The sequence below is a fragment of the Bubalus kerabau genome, chromosome 1 (genome assembly GCF_029407905.1).
Source record: "Bubalus kerabau isolate K-KA32 ecotype Philippines breed swamp buffalo chromosome 1, PCC_UOA_SB_1v2, whole genome shotgun sequence".
Taxonomy (NCBI): Eukaryota; Metazoa; Chordata; class Mammalia; order Artiodactyla; family Bovidae; genus Bubalus; species Bubalus kerabau.
The window spans coordinates 133,483,866-133,504,675 of NC_073624.1; the positions used below are offsets into that span (position 1 = coordinate 133,483,866).

At 39.1% G+C, this 20,810-nt stretch overlaps 1 protein-coding gene across 1 annotated transcript in view; it reads left to right on the forward strand.

The window, feature by feature from the left end:
• RYR2 (ryanodine receptor 2) overlaps positions 1–20,810 on the forward strand; it is a 764,447-nt gene that overhangs the window by 465,078 nt on the left and 278,559 nt on the right. The window contains exons 30-31 of the mRNA XM_055589046.1: positions 2,127–2,335; positions 4,377–4,551. Coding sequence (XP_055445021.1) covers positions 2,127–2,335; positions 4,377–4,551 — 384 coding nt within the window. The remainder of the gene's footprint in view (positions 1–2,126; positions 2,336–4,376; positions 4,552–20,810) is intronic.

The window sequence follows — 20,810 nt, forward strand, 5'->3', positions numbered from 1 at the left end:
CCAGTCCTTTGGCCCCCTGATGCAAAGAGCTGACTCATTTGAAAAGACCTGATGCTGGGAAAGATTGAGGGCAGGAGAAGTGGACGACAGAGGATGAGATGGTTGGATGGCATCACCGACTCAATGGACATGAGTTTGGGTAAACTTCAGGGTTTGGTGATGGACAGGGAGGCCTGGCGTGCTGCAGTTCATGGGGTCTCAAAGAACTGGACATGACTGAGCGACTGACCTGAATGCATCTATTTTTTCAGGAAGATGTTTGAGTGTCTTGCATGATAACGAGTGTGTGACTTTTGAGGCTTCACTGTTGGACACAGGAGATTTGCCTGGAGCAGACTAGGCTGTTAGGTGTGAGCATGTGTGTGTATGTGGGTGAGGGGAAGAAACAAAATATTGTTTATTCAGAAATTTAACACAGCTTTTGAAAGGTTTATCAGATATAGTTCCTCTATATGCCCTATAATCATCATATAATCATCAAAAAACAATAACTGATCCTTTCATTAAACCAGCCCCTATTACAGGCTAAAACCTCTTTAGTCCATTTTTCTTTTCTTCAATCTAATCTTAAATTGTTAAAGATGATCTAACTGTGTGTTAATTGGCAACCTGTAGAGCTTACTGAGCGACTTCCCTTTCACTTTTCACTTTCATGCATTGGAGAAGGAAATGGCAACCCATTCCAGTGTTCTTGCCTGGAGAATCCCAGGGACAGGGGAGCCTGGTGGGCTGCCGTCTATGGGGTCGCACAGAGTCGGACACGACTAAAGTGACTTAGCAGCAGCAGCAGCAGCAGAGCTTATCTTGACTGTTTTTATTTATTTAGCCATATCAATAGTTAAGTTCTTATTAAACTTTTATTAGTTATAAGGTCTTTCCTAACTTGAGAACAGATGAGAACTAATATGTAGCTGGTGTCTACTAATTCCGTGTCAGCTGCTGGAGGCAGAGTGGAAAGAACACAGTCTGTAGCATTTGGCAGCTCCCAGATTCTGCCGTTTGTTAGTTGTGAGATGTAGGTCAAGTCACTTAAATTTCCTCCTCTGTATTTAACCTTGATCTTCACAGAGCTGACCATACCCTTTGATATCTGTTCGGGGGACCGATATCCCCATGCACTGTGAATTCCTAAGAGGCGACGATCTTAAAGTTATCCTGGCTCCAGGTTCCCTGGTCTGAAGTTTTCACTGGCACATCCATCTCATGTACATCTCATTTCCACAGATGTTTTTTCCCTTCACACATCACTAATCCTGATATTGGACTTGACCCTTTTGTTGTTTCCTCAAAACTCTTAAACACAGCATTGGTATGTGTAGCACCTTACAGTGAAGACGTAGATTAGAGGAAGACTTAATGCGCTTAGCCATCCTGTCTGTGAAGTTTATCAATGGTTACTGTTCTCTGTGAATGTTGATCTCTTTCTTGTTGTTTTCTCTCTTTCCTCCTCACTTCCTGGCTGATTCTTCCCTCTTTTCTCCAACCCAGAAATGTCTATTTCTTTCTTTTTTTTTTTTTAATTGGAGTATAATTGCTTTTCAATGTTGTGTTAGTTATTTTGAACAATGAAGCCAGTAAGTTATATGTTTACATATGACACCCCCGTCCCACCCCTCTAGGTCATCGCAGAGCATCATGCTGACCTCCCTGTGCTATACAGCAGCTTCCCACTAGCTGCCAGTTGTACACATCATAGTGTATATATATGTCAGTGCTACTCTCCTCATTCCTTCCACCCTCCTCTTCTCCCACCATGTTGATCTCTTTAATTGTCTTCTTCCCGTTCATGCCCTTAAGTGCATCTCATTTTCCAGCACCATTTTGGTTTTCCTTACCAAACCACCAAGTGTCTGATAAACTTTTTTCCAAAGAAAAAAAACAAAACAAAACTTACCATCATCTGCTCTTACAGAGTTAGTGAAGTTTAACCACCAGTGCCTCCAAAGGCAGGCCTTCTGTATACTTTACACTTGACCCAGCTGGTTCCATACGATGTGAAAACACTTTGTTACATATGAATCAAGATGAGAAGGTGTCATTAGCGTTGTTCCCGTAGGTTACGTGGTATCTGCCCTCCTCTTTGAATTTCCCATCCAGTGATCACCAGAACCCCTTTCCATTCACAGCTGCCAGAGCTGAAGTGTGCAGCGGCACGGGAGAGAGGTTCCGCATCTTCCGTGCTGAGAAAACATATGCTGTGAAGGCTGGAAGGTGGTATTTTGAATTCGAGGCGGTCACTGCTGGAGACATGCGAGTTGGCTGGAGCAGGCCAGGGTGTCAACCTGATCAGGAGCTTGGCTCAGATGAACGTGCCTTTGCTTTTGATGGCTTCAAGGTGAGTACGCTTTGCTGGGCGCCAGACACTGGAGTTTGTAGGTTCCTGTCTTTGTAGGCTACTGTGCACTAAGCATCCACGTGCTGTGAGCTCCACACTGCTTCACTGCATTTCCACTGGTTTTCCTTTTCATGGTCCAGCTTCCAAGGTGGCCCTGTGGTAAAGAATCTACCTGCCAATGCAGGAGATGTGGGTTCAATCCCTGGGTCGGAAAGATGCCCTGGAGGAGAAAATGGGGATCCTCTCCTGTATCATTGGCTGGGAAATCCCATGGACAGAGGAGCCTGGCAGACTACAGAACTTGGGGTCACAAAGTGTCGAACATCAACTGAGTACACACACACGTAATATTAATATTGTGATTTCCTGAACCCAAACTCAGAAAACAGTTTCTAGGAGAACTTCTGTCTTTGTAGTCTCAAAACATTTTGAGACCCCTCACCCTGTGAAAATTCAAGACTGTTCAAAATTTAAGAAGTAAAATATTCTCTATCATATAAAAAAGATGAATCATCCTCGTCTATCAAAAGCATTAAAACTCTGTATACTAATGCAATATATATCCATTTGACATAACAATTCCATAGAAGGAATTTATCCTAAGCAATAATTAATGATAGATATAAACATTTAATAGCCATAGTAATGCTATTTGTTTATAATCACCAAAAGTTTCCATTTTCAATGTTATGAGTAATTTTAATTTTTTCAGTTTGATGAAAGCTGGTAAGTTTCTTCTTTTTTGGTACATTGATATTTGTACATTATATAAATATTGAATGTTTACTTTTTCTGTATAAAATATTTTAAAATTAAAAATATGTATATATGGACATAACCACACTAGAAAATAATAGTCAATTTTGGTTGATAAAGTTATTGATATTTTATTCTTTTATCTTATTTTAATTTGCTAATTTTCTTCAGTAAATTTGTATTCCTTTGGAGGGAGCTTTTTTCCTAATTAAAGAAAATAAAATTAAAATAAATCAGCAATTGTGAAGATATTTGACATTTGGGTAGCCAGGTGTGTGTCTAGGAAAGCATTTTGGACTAGAAATCAGTAATGTGTCTTCTAGGGCAACTGACCCATTTTGTTCTGAAATGTTACATTTCTTGAGTCCAATTTTCTATATCAGATAAAAAAATTTAACACTTTTTGGTACTTAATTTGGTTAAATAAATTTTTAAAATGTACAGTGTATTATACTGTAGAAAAATCATTGTTTTGCATTGGTGAGTATATTCTGTTATATATCAGTTTACAATGAAGATGATACATTAGGAGAAACTAAAAAGATTTATCTGATAAAATACTATAATTTTGTATCTGTAAATCATTGGAATATACTTACAGATTCAAAGGTCACATTTATCAAGACTGTTTCAAATGTATTTATGAGATTTCGCCTGTGTTATAGATAAAGCAGTGTTGACATATATATACAATTTTTGGCTTAGTATTTCAGTAAATATCTTAAGAATATTTTTAAGTTTGATTCAAACCCTTTCTCATTTTAGTATATACTAAAATGCTTCTAGTTTTCTATTTAGCTAAAATGTGAGTGCCACTGGTTCCAAGAAATGGAATTTTATTTTGAAAGAGTTGAAAATTGGAATGTAATTTTCAATGATCGGTTCCCAGCTGATTCTCTGTTCATAATTCCCTGTATTTGGGGGAGTGGAGAAAAACAACTCATATCCTGGGAAGTGTTCACTGTAGTGAGAAAAATAAATTTCTAAAGACACAGGTTTTCTTTTAACAGAAAGGATATAGGGTTCGATTTTTTAAAATAATACACTCTTAAATCATGAAGTAACATTTGAGTTTTTCTCAACATTCAATGACATATGATGTTAATGTCAAGGATTCAGAATCCCTGGGTACCTCCACATCACTTAGCGAGTTGCTGTAGACAGATGGGCAGACTACATTTCTTACCCCCGCTACGTTAATACAAGGACTACTGTGAATTGTGCCAGTAGCGGTGGGCGGGTGCTGTTCTGGCTTTTTCTGTGACGATGACTCTTCTGTCTCCAGGCCCAGCGGTGGCACCAGGGCAATGAGCACTATGGGCGCTCTTGGCAAGCTGGCGATGTTGTGGGGTGTATGGTTGACATGACAGAACACACCATGATGTTCACACTGAATGGCGAAATCCTTCTTGATGATTCGGGTTCAGAACTGGCTTTCAAGGACTTTGATGTTGGTGATGGTAAGTGTACTGTGTCTTGGGTTGTTTTCAGGTTTGGATACAGGGAAGCTTTTTGTTCTGATGCCTCTTTACCAACCATCTCAGTTTGAGGGTGAGCGAGCAAATGAGTTGCAGCTGTAAACCATAATGGTGCCCATAATGCTTATTGGATCCAAAAGCCTTGAAATGACAAGCAGAAACTCTCTCTGTACTTCGGAGCTAGGATTCTGCTAAGGCATAAATGGTTTTTATGAATGCGAGTAAGAAAATACAATGGCAGGCAAAGGATAGTTTTCCACACATGTTAAATGTTCATTTAGAACTTCTTTGTTCAATCAGCTGCTTATAGCTTCTTTTCTTTCATTTCAAAAAATATATCGAAAGCCTACTAGGCCCTCTGCTGGATTCTGAGACGACAGGAATGAGACATTGTCCTACCCTCATGCAGACAATAGTTTAGCAGGACAAGTTTGCACCTGCACAATTTCTATTCCATGGATAAGTTCAAAAATAAAGAAATGCAGACAATTCCATGGAAGCACAATGCAAGGTAGAGATACCTCTGCCTGTGGGGCTCTGAGATGACCTTGAAAAGGGTTGTAAGAGAAAGTCAAAGCTGTTTGTCAAAGAAATGAGAGGGTAGGTGTTTTTCAGGACAGTACTTCCAATGGGGTGGCCTCTGTCATAACATGAGGTTCTTTGAATTTATATTAATTTAGAAGAAATAAAGTTAAAACTTGAGTTTCTTAATGGCACTTGCTACATTTCAAATGCTCAACAGGAGCCTATGGTTAGTGGTGCCCAATTGAACAGGAGAGATACAGAACATTTAAATCGTCAACAAAAATTCTATTGAATGGTGTTAATCTAGAGCATATAAACAAAATAACCTAACACTGTTTTTTTTTCCCAAAATGACTGAATAGATCCTATTGGGGCTTCTCAGGTGACACCAGTGGTAAAGAACTCACCTGCCAATGCAGGAGATGTTAGAGATGCAGATGTGATCCCTGGGCCTGGAAGGTCCCCTGGAGGAGGGCATGGCAACCTACTCCAGTATTCTTGCCTGGAGAATCCCATGGACAGAGGAGCCTGGAGGGCTACAGTCCATGCAGTCAAAAAGAGTTGGATATAACTGAGTAATCGTTACTTGACTATATTAATATATGTATATATAGTCTTGGATTTTAAGATGTACCTCAATCAATACTTTTACCAGTCTACAAATTTCTCACCAATCCTTAAAAAACCTTAGCCAGTTCATTATTTGCATTAAGTTCTATAGTTATTCATTAACTGAGCTTTTGAGCAGGTGTGCTGAGTCATGTCAGACTCTTTGTGACCCCAAGGATTGCAGCCTACCAGGCTCCTCTGTCCATGGGATTTCCCAGGCAAGAATAATGCAGCTTACTACCATTTCCTCCTCCAAGGAATGTTCTTGGTCCAGGAATTGAACAGGTAAGCCCATATTTTTCAAGCAGGCATGACCCAGGGATTTGAGCAGTTGTGACCATAGATTTCAAACATAGATTTGTGAAAATAGTAGGAATTTTGCCTTTTTATAACTTGTTTTGAATACCTTTATCTCTGGGTAGTGGATGAGACTGATGTTGAAGTTTGGCCTCTGTACCGGTGCCAAATTGAACTTCAGAGACAGAGTTTGCGGTGAAGTAGAAAATAGCATTATTGCTTTGCAGGCAAAGCGGGGCACAGTGGGTTCCTGCCATCAGGAGGATTTGGTGAGGAGTTTAATGGTGATTGGTTCTAGGGTGGGGTTACTGAGATCAGGGTGTGTGTGCATAATGCCTGAATTTCTTCAATCTGATCTCAGATAATCGGATGAGTATCTCTGGTTCCTTTAATCTGGAGTGCAGAATGCTGGCATCCTCCATTTGCTGGGGGTTTTGGTTCTGTGAAGAGTTTAAAGATATTTTTATGTGTATCTTTTGAGGTAGAACCTGGACCCTGTCCCAAGGCTGCACTATTGTTTCTTGGCTGTTCCTCTCTTGTCTCTGCATCCCCTCCCTTTCCTGATTAGCAACTGTTCGAATCTGCCCTTTGGAACTTGGGGTAGTTCAAGGAGGCCATAGTCTATTTCGTACAAACAAGAAATAGAGGACAAGGAAAGGATTCCAGCTCAGAAGCCCCGCAGGGTGCTCCCGTTCTTCCCTTAACCTTCCATCACCTATCTCCCCTCCTCTGGTTTTGTTTTTGGGATATGAGTGTCAGTATATCACAGGGAAGGTGAGAGAGGGTGTTTTTTTTTCTGTGTAATGTCTATACTGTCCAGTACTATGGATATAACCTGAGGTTTTATTTCTATAATTGTTATTTTAAAATGCTTGCATATTATGCTTTTATTATTTTGAAGTTAAATTTTTAAAATGACTTTGTAGATTTTGCATGTTTAATTTATACCACATAGATTCATAGAATGATGTTAGAATTATAAAGAGCTTTCTGATGAATTATCTTAAAATTCTGTAGTCCATTCATTGGATTCTTATTGGATGTGTTAAAAAGTATCCTTTTGGTCTCCAAAGCAGGTGTTAAGTTTTATTTAGCCATGACCGTTAACTTTGTAAGGGCTAGTCATAATTTTAAACTTTCTGCCATTAAAAGGACTACAAAGCTTATCCATGCCTATGACTTTCAAATGCTTTTTTTGGAAGTGGAATTTTCCCTTTCCCTTCCAATTTACTTTACATAGCTGCTTCTTTTTTTAAAAAATTGTTATTGGAGTATAGTTGATTTACAGTGGTCTGTTAATTCCTGGTATACAGCAAAATGAATCATAGATCCACCCTTTTTAAAAATTCTTTTCCCAAATGGTCCTTTACAAAGTACACTCTACTCAATACATAGCTTCTTAAAAAACTGCAATGGGACTGCTCTGGGTAAAAGTATAATATGAGGCCCTGAGTTGAGCTCTCTAACTTACCCATCACCACTGAGAGTGAGCCCTCGGGATGTCTACAGCTCAAAGGATTATATTAAAAAACCTTTAATTTAGGTCAACCAGAGTATGCTGTGGTTGCTAAAGTATTAAAAAGGTTCATAAGTGCTCTTTTTCAGATTGTTCTTATACCTACCTTGTCTTTGTGTCTGTCCCGTGCTTGATTTGGTGTTTTTAAAGATCCCATAATTTCTTTTTGTTTCTGCAGAAATAGCTTAGTCACATGTAAAGCAATCAAAAGGACTATGTAATAAAATGGACAGAAAGTTTTCTCTCTATAAAACGTATACATATATGTACACATACATGCATATGTGCACTCTGCAGATCCCTATCTGATCAGCTCAGTAGACAACACGGCTAAATATATTTTGATGTCTCTGCCTTTTGTATAGTTTACATAGCTGAAATGATGGCTTGACCAGTATAAACTGTTTCTAGATAACATCAAAAGGAAAATTACAAAAATCTTTGAAAGACTGATGGGGTTATCCAGTTACATCCAGGTGGAGATATAGCCATCCAGTTAGTTCAAGGTGAGGATCTGGTTATTTCATAAAGATGCAATTGAGGCTTTTCTAAAAGGCTACAGATCTTTTTCCCAAAGAGAAACTGCACTGTCCCTCAGTGACCACAGACTTGACCTTAAAGCTTGTATGTGATTTGAACAAAGAACAAATTGCTGAGACATACTGGCCTCTGGTAGAAGAACAAGATCTGTTAGTCTTTTAACTCCCCTCAAAGGACCAGGACTTACATGGTCAAGATCAAGAGTGTTACAGAGCTGTAGTCCTGGAGTGGAGTTTTCAGACTTTAAAAGCTATTTCATCTATGTGGCAGATCCTCTTTTAGGATTCTTCCTTCGATTTGGATTAAAAAAAAAACATCACTTCAGAGCATCTGTAGATAAAACGAAGAGATTAATTGAATCTTCATTTTTCAAAGAGCCCTGTGGCTATAATGTCAACTGAGGAAGAGTGCTGGCAAGTGCAGTTGCTGTCCCTGCTAAGGTTTTCTGTGAGTTCTTCCTTGTCTCTTCTCACCGTTAGACTGACACACATTCGGGATCAAGATTGGCAAGAGGCCAGGAAAAGAGGTAGCAATACCCTCTACTGCAGACAGAATTCTAAGAGGACCTCTTAGAGTCCTGCTCCCTGGTAGACATGCCTTGTATAACCCTCTCTTCTGGAGTGCGGGCACAATCTGAATGTGATGAGGTATAGCTTTGTGATGAGGCTAGTAATCTGTTGATTTTAAGCTAACCAAGCAGAGATTAACCATTATGAGCTCGACCTAATCAAGTGAGCCCTTAAAAGAGATTGGGTGCTTCTTGAAGTTGGAGAGATTCAAAGTATGAGATAAAATCTCCCAGACTTGAAGGAACAAAGTGCTCTGGTATGAAAGGGCCACATGGTGCAAATCTGAGAACAGCCCATGGTTGCTAACTCACAAGAAAAAGGAGATCTTGACCATACAACTACAGAGAATTGAATTACTTTAACAACCAAGGAGCTTGGAAGAGGACTCTGAGCTTCATATGAGAACACAGTCCAGTCAGTATCTTGATTACATTCTTATGACACTGACCAGAGAACCCCAGTTATGCCATGCCTAGACTTGCTGACCTATAGAACTGTGCTATGCTTAATCACTCAGTCGTGTCCAACTCTTTGCTACCCTATGGGCTGTAGCCTGCCAGGCTCCTCTGTCCATAGGGATTCTCCAGGCAAAAATACTGGAGTGGGTTGCCATGCCCTCCTCTAGGGGATCTTCCCAACCCATGGATCGTGCCAGGTCTCCTGGATTGCAGGCAGACTGTTTACCATCTGAGCCACCAGGGAAGACCTATAGACCTGGGAAATAATAAGTGGACATTATTTTAAACTGCTATTGGTGGTGATTTGTTTCACAGCAATGGAAAACAAATTAATTGACCAATACAGTTTTAGTTTCAGCTGAACTTCCTATCAAAAGGCATCCTTGGTGCCTGTCTATTCAGAATAGAATAGGAATTTATGCTTGCTCACCGCTCCACCTCAAGCATGTCTCTTCATCAGGAATCTTTAGATATATTCCCCCTATCCATATCCAGTTAACTAATCAGGAGTTATTTTTTATCACAAATTGTCTTTCTCATAACATAGAAGATGTTCTAACTTTTATTCACAGAGGCCTGGTAGCCAATCAAACTAAGATGCGTGCTCTATAGCAGGGACCTGAAAGGAAGTCTCCTGACTCATCCAGAGTCTGTTTCATCTTACCAAAGGCAGAGTTTATTCCATATCAAATTTGGGACTAAAGTTTTTTTGTTTTTTAAGTGATAATTTTTATATGGAGCATTTCTTGATACCCTTCCTTTGGAGACCAGTGGAAGTAATTCTTACTATAATGGACAAGAACAGGGCTAGTGGAGAATAAATATATTTTTATATATCTTAACAACATTGTTCTTTTGATGTTTTACTAGCCAATATATGTCTGAGCTGACATTCTTTATAGCAATAAGAAGAAGTTATGAAGATGGAAAAATATTCCAAGTCAAGTATGGCACAGATATAAAGATGGGTAGATGTAAGAAAAATTTAAATAAGGAGTATTTATAAACTCTTTTAGTACTTTAGTTTATTCTTGTGCTAAAACGTGTTTATTCCTGAACTGATTTTCAAACTTTTAATATGACAAGGAAAAGAAATTGGCAATGTTAAGAACTGGAATAAGAGGAGCAACAATCTGTATTTGCAGATAATCATTTACATTTAGGGAAATCATTTAGGGAAAACCCTAAAGCAGGGGTCCCCAACCCCCAGGCCATGACTGGTACCAGTCTACCACCTGGTAGGAACCAGGCCACACAGCAGAAAGTGAGCGATGGGGCGAACAAGCGAAGCTTCATCTGTCGTTCTCCATGGTAATCATTACTGCCTGAACCACCCTCTCCCTTTCCCACAATTTTTTGTGGAAAAATTGATGTCCACAAAACTGGTCCCTGGTGGCAAAAAGGTTGGGGACCAGTGCCCTTAAAGAAGCTACAGATATTACTAGGAATAATTGGAAGATTTAGCAACCTATCATTTCTACACTAACAGAAAACCTGCAACACTAAATAGAAAACTCCATTTACAGTAATATTAGGAGTTTTCAGTAGTCACTAGTTATCACTCTAATAAGGTATACTATACTTTTATAGAGAAAATCATTAAACTTTATTGAGAGATAAAATTTATTGTAAGATTGATCATATATAATCAGCTGATCTTTGACAAGGATACCAAAAACACAGAGTCAGGAAAGATTCATCTTTTCTATAACTGGTGTTGGGATAATAGGATATTCATAAGCAAAGAATGAAATTGGACCCTTATGTAATTCTGAACCATACAGAAAATGTTTCTGTGAGTGTGCACAACATGATTTTGGACTATACACAAAAATCAACCCAAAATGGATTAAAAACTTCATCATAAGACTTGAAACTTTAGCACTCTTAAGAGGAAAACATAAAGGAGAAGCTTTTTCATAGTGGCCTTGGCAATGATTTTATTCAGCAGGAACAGTCAACAAAAGGAAAAATGAAGAAGTAGAATTAAACTAAAAACTTTTTGTACAACAAAGGAAACTATTAACACAATGAAAAAGCAACCTATGGAATGGGAGAAAATATTTGCAAGTCACATATGTGATAAAGGGTAATCCAAAATAAAGAATTCCTGCAGCTCATTCAGTTCATTTCAGTTCAGTCGCTCAGTCGTGTCCAACTCTTTGCGACCCCATGAATCGCAGCACGCCAGGCCTCCCTGTCCATCACCAACTCCCGGAGTTCACTCAGACTCACGTCCATCGACTCAGTGATGCCATCCAGCCATCTCATCCTCTGTCGTCCCCTTCTCCTCCTGCCCCCAGTTCCTCCCAGCATCAGAGTCTTTTCCAATGAGTCAACTCTTCGCATGAAGTGGCCAAAGTACTGGAATTTCAGCTTCATCATCATTCCTTCCAAAGAAATCCAGGGCTGATCTCCTTCAGAATGGACTGGTTGGATCTCCTTGCAGTCCAAGGGACGCTCAAGAGTCTTCTCCAACACCACAGTTCAAAAGCATCCATTCTTCAGTGCTCAGCTTTCTTCACAGTCCAACTCTCACATCCATACATGACCACTGGAAAAACCATAGCCTTGACTAGACGGACCTTTGTTGGCAAAGTTATGTCTCTGCTTTTCAATATGCTATCTAGGTTGGTCATAACTTTCCTTCCAAGGAGTAACCGTCTTTTAACTTCATGGCTGCAGTCACCATCTGCAGTGATTTTGGAGCCCAAAAAAATAAAGTCTGACACTGTTTCCACTGTTTCCCCATCTATTTCCCATGAAGTGATGGAACCAGATGCCATGATCTTCGTTTTCTGAATGTTGAGTTTTAAGCCAACTTTTTCACTCTCCTCTTTCACCTTCATCAAGAGGCTTTTTAGTTCCTCTTCACTTCCTGCCATAAGGGTGGTGTCATCTGCATATCTGAGGTGATTGATATTTCTCTCGGCAATCTTGATTCCAGCTTGTGCTTCTTCCAGCCCAGTGTTTCTCATGATGTGCTCTGCATATAAGTTAAATAAGCAGGTTGACAATATACAGCCTTGACGTACTCCTTTTCCTATTTGGAACCAGTCTGTTGGTCCATGTCCAGTTCTAACTGTTGCTTCCTGACCTGCATACAAATTTCTCAAGAGGTGGGTCAGGTGGTTTGGTATTCCCATCTCTTTCAGAATTTTCCACAGTTTATTGTGATCCACACAGTCAAAGGCTTTGGCATAGTCAATAAAGCAGAAATAGATGTTTTTCTGGAACTCTCTTGCTTTTTCGATGATCCAGCAGATGTTGGCAATTTGGTCTCTGGTTCCTCTGCCTTTTCTAAAACCAGCTTGAACAACTGGAAGTTCACAGTTCATGTATTGCTGAAGCCTGGCTTGGAGAATTTTGAACATTACTAGCGTGTGAGATGAGTGCAATTGTGCAGTAGTTTGAACATTCTTTGGCATTGCCTTTCTTTGGGATTGGAATAAAAACTGACCTTTTCCAGTCCTGTGGTCACTGCTGAGTTTTCCAAATTTGCTGGCATATTGAGTGCAGCACTTTCACAGCATCATCTTTCAGGATTTGAAATAGCTCAACTGGAATTCCATCACCTCCACTAGCTTTGTTTGTAGTGATGCTTTCTAAGGCCCACTTGACTTCACATTCCAGGATGTCTGGCTCTAGATGAGTGATCATACCATCGTGATTATCTGGGTCATAAAGATCTTTTTTGTACAGTTCTGTGTATTCTTGCCATCTCTTCTTAATATCTTCTGCTTCTGTTAGGCCCATACCATTTCTGTCCTTTATCGAGCCCATCTTTGCATGAAATGTTCCCTTGGTATCTCTGATTTTCTTGAAGAGATCTCTAGTCTTTCCCATTCTGTTATTTTCCTCTATTTCTTTGCATTGATCTCTGAGGAAGGCTTTCTTATCTCTTCTTGCTGTTCTTTAGAACTCTGCATTCAGATGCTTATATCTTTCCTTTTCTCCTTTGCTTTTCGCTTCTCTTCTTTTCACAGCTATTTGTAAGGCCTCCCCAGACAGCCATTTTGCTTTTTTGCATTTCTTTTCCATGGGGATGGTCTTGATCCCTGTCTCCTGTACAATGTCACGAACCTCATTCCATAGTTCATCAGACACTCTGTCTATCAGATCTAGTCCCTTAAATCTATTTCTCACTTCCAATCTATAATCATAAGGGATTTGAATTAGGTCATACCTGAATGGTCTAGTGGTTTTCCCTACTTTCTTCAATTTAAGTCTGCATTTGGCAATAAGGAGTTCATGATCTGAGCCATAGTCAGCTCCTGGTCTTGTTTTTGTTGACTGTATAGAGCTTCTCCATCTTTGGCTGCAAAGAATATGATCAATCTGATTTTGGGGTTGACCATCTGGTGATGCAGCTCATTAGTAAAACCCTAAATCAATAAAAACCAAATAACCCATTTTAAGAATAAGCAAAGAAACCGAATAAACAGGAAGAGGTACTCTATGTTACTAATCACCAGGGAAGTGCAAATCGAAACCACAATGAGATATCACCTTACACCTGCCAAAATATGTTAAAAAAAAAACAACCCTAAAGATAATAAATGTTGGTGAGAGTATGGGAAAAAGGAGTCCCTGGTACACTATTCATGAGAATGAGAATTGGTGCAGCTGCTATGGAAAACAGTATGGAGCTTCCTCAAAAAATTTAAAATATAATACCGTGTGATATAGCAATCCCACTTTGGGATATAGACCTGAAGGAATAGAAATTAGGATCTCAAAGAGATCCCTGCACTCCCATGTTCCCTGCAGGATTACTTACAATAGCCACAACCTAAATGCAATTTTGGAGAAGGCAATGGCACCCCACTCCAATACTCTTGCCTGGAAAATCCCATGGATGGAGGAGCCTGGTAGGCTGCAGTCCATGGGGTCGCTGAGGGTCGGACATGACTGAGCGACTTCAGTTTCACTTTTCACTTTCATGCATTGGAGAAGGAAATGGCAACCCACTCCAGTGTTCTTGCCTGGAGAATCCCAGGGACGGGGGAGCCTGGTGGGCTGCCGTCTATGGGGTCGCACAGAGTCGGACACGACTGAAGCGACTTAGCAGCAAATGCAATTTAGGTTGTGGCTATTGTGATGCAATTGCAGGCAACCTAAATGCCTGTGGATAGATGAATGAGTAAAGAAAATGTCTGTGGTATTTTGCTATGGCAATTCTAGGAAATGAATCCATGACCCCCCCTCTATACTTATATCCCTAGTACCATTCTTAATTTACACTTAATGTACAAGAGCTTCATGTTACCAGTAGTTTGAAGAGCTAATCATATCCTTAATTTAAGGCAAGGAAGAGAATTATTTAACATCTTGCCAGATGGTAAAAGAATAGTTATCTTGTTTAGAGATTCCCTGCATTTTACAAAGTAGGCTGTGAGTACGTATCTTGTGTAAGTGTCTCATTACACTGGAGCTTTTTCAAGCCTGTCAGCTTTTCTGTTAATCACCTCTGGGCCCTCAGGTTTTATACCTGTAATGATTATAATCAAATCCAGAAAGGGTGCTTTTGATTCTGTATCTAAAACTTGAAAGGACAGTGAGCAAAACTCAATTCCTGGTGCTGAGACTGCATGGAATTCCTTGGGAGAATACAGAATATTTTTAATAATTAAAATAGCTGCATAGCTTTAGGCAGAAAGGACCGCTAAAGGAAAAGGGAGGAATAGCTTTCCATTATTGATTTTATTATGCTGCCTTAAAAAAAGAAAGAAAAAGAGTATAGAAAGTTAGCAGTCTATCTTACAATATTATTTTACTCTCATTTGAAGTACAGACTGTTTGGTGGATATGTATTACTCATCCAGTGTAGCTATCAACATTGTGTGAATTAAGGTTGGGTCTGTACTGTCCCAAATATCTACTGCCTTTCTGACTCCATCATAACATCTCTGTCCTTTCTGTAGCTGGTACCAACCTGTACAACCTGTTCTTGATACAGAACTGGGACCCAGGTTCACAACAGACCCAGGAAAGTAACATCTTTGGGAATCTCCCCACTTGAAAATAGGGCTTCCCTTGTAGCTCACCACTAAAGAATCCACCTGCAGTGCAAGAGACCCTGGTTCGATTCCTGGGTTGCAAAGATCCCCTAAAGAAAGGATAGGCTAGGCACTCCAGTATTCTTGGGCTTCCCTGGTGGCTCAGCTGGTAAAGAATCTGCCTGCAGTGTGGGAGACCTGGGTTCAACCCCTGGGTTGGGAAGATCCCTTGGAGAAGGGAATGGCTACCCAACTCTAGTATTCTGGCCTGGAGAATTCCATGGATATAAAGAATGGGACACGACTGAGCAACTTTCACTTTTTTTTTTTTTTTACTTTCCTCTTAAAAATAAGTGCTCGTTGAAAGAAGGAAGAAATTAAGACTATGAGTCACTGCAGTGAGACAATCCAAACAGCTGAGATAATGGATTGGGACACTAGATATTTTGAGTGTAGATAAGGACATTTAGTTATAAAGTGATAGAAAACTCTAAAGAATATGAAGATGTTGGAAACCAGCATAAACAGTCTCATAGTTTTGTCTAGAATCAAAAAGGAATGCTATCCTAGAAACTCTCTGGATTTTTCCAGGTATAACTCTTAAAATACGTTGTACATTACATGGAATACTTTTAAGAACTGAGGAGATTCTGGGACTTCCCTGGTGGTCCAGTGGTTAAGACTCTGCACTTCCAACACAGGGGACATGAGTTCAATCCCTGGTCAGGGAAGATCCATATGCCTTGTGGCCAAAAAATAAAGTTTTTTAAATGTAAGATTTTTAATCTTTACAGTAAAATTTCAGATTATTATTTAGTATGTATTTTGAGCTTGTGTGTATGTAATCTAAATAGCATGTCATTTGGGGAAATTCATTGTGAAATGATTGATTAATTCAGTGAAAATCAAACTATTTAACCTAAACTGACCAGTTAGTTGACAGTTAAATTTTATATATTGATAAACAGAGGAAATTTCTACCTTACAGAGCATTTTGAGAATGAATAAAGTTGGTGGATGGTTAATAAAATAACTTGTATACATAATTACCTCTGTGAAAATTGGAAGTTTTGCATATTTTTAATATAACTTGGAGGTACTAGAAGGAATTATATAGATGTACAACACCAGAAGCTTATTATTTGTAAATACAGTAAAGCCAAACAGCAAGATTTAGGGTTTAAATTATACAGAAAAGGTCAAGGAGTCAGGATAAAGGATGTCAGACCTTGTGTATATTAAACATTCTTTTTTTCTGGATTTGAACTGATGGAGAGAATGGGATGGTTTTATTCATTTTTTTAAGTTCATTGCAATTTTTCTGTAAGATGGTACAAAAAAACCCTGAACTTTTTGTATATAATTTTACTATCTATTTATTTTCGGCTATGCTGGGTCTTTGTTCCTATGCAGGCTTTTCTCCAGTTGTGGCAAGCAGGGCCTACTCTTTACTTGCAGTGTGCGGGCTTCATCGTGGTGGCTTCTTTTGCTGCAGAGCACAGGCTTTAGGGTGCACGGGCTTCAGTAGTTAGGGCATGTGGGCTCAGTAGTTGGAACTCCCAGGCTCTAGAACACAGGCTCAATAGTCGTAGCACACAGACTAAGTATTTCTGCGCCATGTGAGATCTCCCCAGATCAGGGATCAAACCGGTGTCTCCTGCCTTGGCAGGTGGATTTGTTACCATTGAGCCACCAGGGAAGCCCTGTGATGGCTTTCAAGGTCAAAACTAAAAATCCTACCGAATCAAGAGCCAGGAAGAAGGTATGGATGGGAATGCCCTCTTGTGCCAGCCTCGGTGTTACAATGTCCTGCACTAAACATCCATTTGCATCATGGGAAATTCCCTAAGACCTCACGTAGCATGATTTCTTAAATCATTTTCAAAGCCAAAATGGAATAGAGGCAACAAATATCATGTCTGAGGTCCTGGCTTCTAGATCCAGTTCTGAAAAATAATACTTGCTATATGGTCTTGGGCATATAGCCTTCTGTTTTCATTTCCTTAAAAAAAAAACCAAAACACTAATTGGAAACAGTCTTTTCATACCTCTTTCAAAGTTCTAAAGATCTCAGAAATCTAAGGCAAATAATTTTTGTTTTACATTCCCTATCAGCATTCTTGAGTCAAATTTTAGCATTCCATTTAACTAACTATAGGACCTTAGACAGAATAATTTAACATCTTAGTTGTTTCCTCACCTTGAAAAATGGGGTTAATATTTAATAATAGATGGAAAGGTGCTATATATAATTGGGCACATAGTAGACCATTAGTAAATGTTGCCTTTCCTTCTGATCAAATAATTCAGATCTACACATTAGTATAATATTAGCCATTTTTATCTGCTTTTGTCCCTTTAGTTTAGGTTATAAATGTGGATTTCTACCTGCATTTCAGAAATTCCAAAATCTGAAATTGTGTATTCTTAGGAAAAGCTGGTAGGCTTGTGATCTACTTTATATTCTTTTAATTCTGGCTCCCACCACAGATTTTACACCCACATCCCGCCCCCACACCCTTGTGACTGCCAATTTCTTTGCTGGACTTGCATGCTCCCAACATACCCCTCTGCTCAGGAGTGAGGTGGCTCATCGAGGGAGAAAGTTAAAATTTGCTGAAGCCATCTGTCTCTTGGTGGAGGAAGCAATTTAGCCATAAGTTGTAGCTACTGTTTTAACAGATTTACAAATAGTTAGGGTGGGTCTGGCACAGGCCCAAGTAACCAACTGGACTCATGTGTACTAATTTAAGACCCACTGCCAGGAAGAAAACTTCCTTTAGATACATCAGACTTTGTTATTTGCAGGATGTCAGTTAAGGTAACTGGAATAGAAGAGGGAGAACACAGGGGACAGAAAGGCAGGACTGATATTTAACCTGTTCTGAGGGAGGTGTGTGCATGAATTTGTGGAAATCTGTTTCATTGGGTTGGAATATTTTTGAGTTCATCTCACCTCACATTATTAAAGAATTGAACGTCAACTGTCATGTTTTACTGTGGACAATTATTAAGAGTGAGGTCATTTATCAGTTTGTGTAATTTATGGTAAAACACCAGTCTTGATAACTTTTATGACTTCCCAACGTTATGTATATTGATAACTCTTTATTTACTTATTATCTGCCTTCTCTACATAAAGGTAAGATTTGGTAAGGCAGGGGCTCCTTTTTGTCCTGTTCACAACTATCTCCAATGCATAGAACAGTGGTTGGCATGTGGTCAGTATACATTACATATTTGCCAAATGGAGGGACTGGATACAGTGTTTGAATGTTGAAAACTTAGAGCAGGAGTTGGCAGACTAAGGCCTGAGGGCCACATCCACCCTGCCTCCAGTTTTTGTGAGTAAAGTTTTATTTAAACACACCCATGCCCCTTTGTTCACAGACTCTTTGTGGTTGCACTGCAACTCAGGCTTGAGTAATTTTGACAGAGACTGTATGATCTGTGAAACCGAAAATCTCTACTCTTTGGGAATTTATCAGATCAGATCAGTCGCTCAGTCGTGTCCGACTCTGCGACCCCATGAATCGCAGCACGCCAGGCCTCCCTGTCCATCACCAGCTCCCGGAGTTCACCCAGACTCACGTCCATCGAGTCAGTGATGCCATCCAGCCATCTCATCCTCTGTCGTCCCCTTCTCCTCCTGCCCCCAATCCCTCCCAGCATCAGAGTCTTTTCCAATGAGTCAACTCTTCGCATGAGGTGCCGTGGACTCTGAGATCTGGCACACCTGGGGTTCTTTCTGACCGCTTAGCTGTGATTTAAACTGAGATTGGAATTCAGTCACTGGGAAAAGATAATAATAATTCTTGTCTCAATGAATGATTGTTAATGGTCACTGAGATGATGCGTTAGATAAACACTCAGGGAATTAGCTGCTGTTAGGGAGCCCTGTGTGGTAAGCATTTGTTTGCAGGATACTGGCTAAATGGAAGGGACCAAGGCCTGGCAACTGAAAAGTACTTGGAGTTCTTCTCCACTCTCTGTTTGCTCTGATAGTATTGTCATCTAGTCGTTCCTGCTGTAAGATGCTCATTTTAAAAACATAGTTTTTAGAAATAACCATTGTTTTATTATCATGCTGTGCTGTGTAGTAGCTAAGTCGTGTCTGACTCTCTGTGACCCCGTGGACTGTAGCCGCCAGGCTCCTTCATCTGTGGGATTTCCCAGGCATGAATTTTAGGGTGGGTTGTCATTTCCTTCTCCAGGGGATCTTCATAGTTGCTACTGAAACTGCATCTTCAGAGGTCAGAATACAATTTAATTTTTATTAGCTTCTACTTCATTTAAATTAAAAAGAGAAAGAAATAGCATAATTTCTACTTGTGGATGTACTTTCACAAATATATTCCCCTAAAGGAGACCAAAATGCTAAAGCAAAAAAAAAAAAAAAAAAAAAAAAAAAAACCCTACTGCTATAAGCTGATGAAAAATTATTTTCATTTATCTTTCATAAGATTAATACATTTTTGAACATTTGTAAAATATAAAGGATTATAATAAAAATGGTTAAAATCATGTTTCTACTACCCAGAGAGAAATTTGATTTTTAATGTGTTTTCTCCCATTTAAAAGTTGGAGGTGTAAAAATAATTTTCTTTTGCCACCTTAAATTTGATAAATATTTCCCTAAGTCATAAAAACATTTTAAGCATAACTTTTGATATTTTTACTAATTTTGTATTTTAAGAAATGTCAGCCTTTTCGAGAAGTGCAAAAATAGTGCAGTGAACAGCTATATATACCTCACCTGGAATAACCCATTTTAAAGTGTTGCCAGGTTAGTTTTATTTCCCTCTACAGTTTTATTTTTGTGAGTCCTAAACATTATTTGTAGTGACTGTACCTATTTAATCTTGTGTGTGTATCATAATTAGCCGTTCTCTTATTATGGCTATTTAGTTTCTTTTACCTTTTTTTTTCCCCATTTAAAATTAGTTTAATGAACATACATGTCAAGTACTATACATACAGGATCTTGTTTTTAAAAGCACAACCGTATTGCATAGATATTACAGAAGCAAAGATTAGAGCTTGGAGAGTTTAAGTAACTTGCCAAGAAGCAGTAGAGCTGAAACTTGAATCCAGGTCTGTTGGATTCCAAACTCTGTTTTTAGTCACTTCCTAGTACTGCCTTCTGCCCTCTACTAGATGGTAGGTCTTCTGCAAGATCTTGCTGACTTCATCTCTCTACTCTTCCTGGTCTCTTGTCACTCCCTCTTTTTCAATGGATCAGTAGGCTATCTTGGCTTCACTCCTTCACTTGTCTTCCCATCATATTAGACTGTGAGAACCTTTTAGCTGGGTCTGTGTTAGTCACTTAACATTTCTGGTTTCTGGCACACAGTAGCTGCTCAAAAAACTTGGATAAAGAAATGAATAGTTGAAAGTGTCTTTTTTTTAAAAAAGTTACTGGAGTATAGTTGATTTACACATTGTGATAATTTCAAGTATACAGCAAAATAATTCAGTTATACATATATTCATTCTTTTTCAGATTCTTCTCCTATATAGGTTATTATAGAATATTGGGTACAGTTAGTAATGCATATTACTAAATCACTCTTGATCTCTCTTGTACTAGTATAATTTTGTCAGCAGGATTTCTGGTACTGAGCTCAGTGTAAACTCACTAGCATTGAGAATTTGAACTTCAATAACTTGAAGAACATGTATTTGAACCATCTTATATCCCCATCATTCTTCCACATTTCTGTATCCT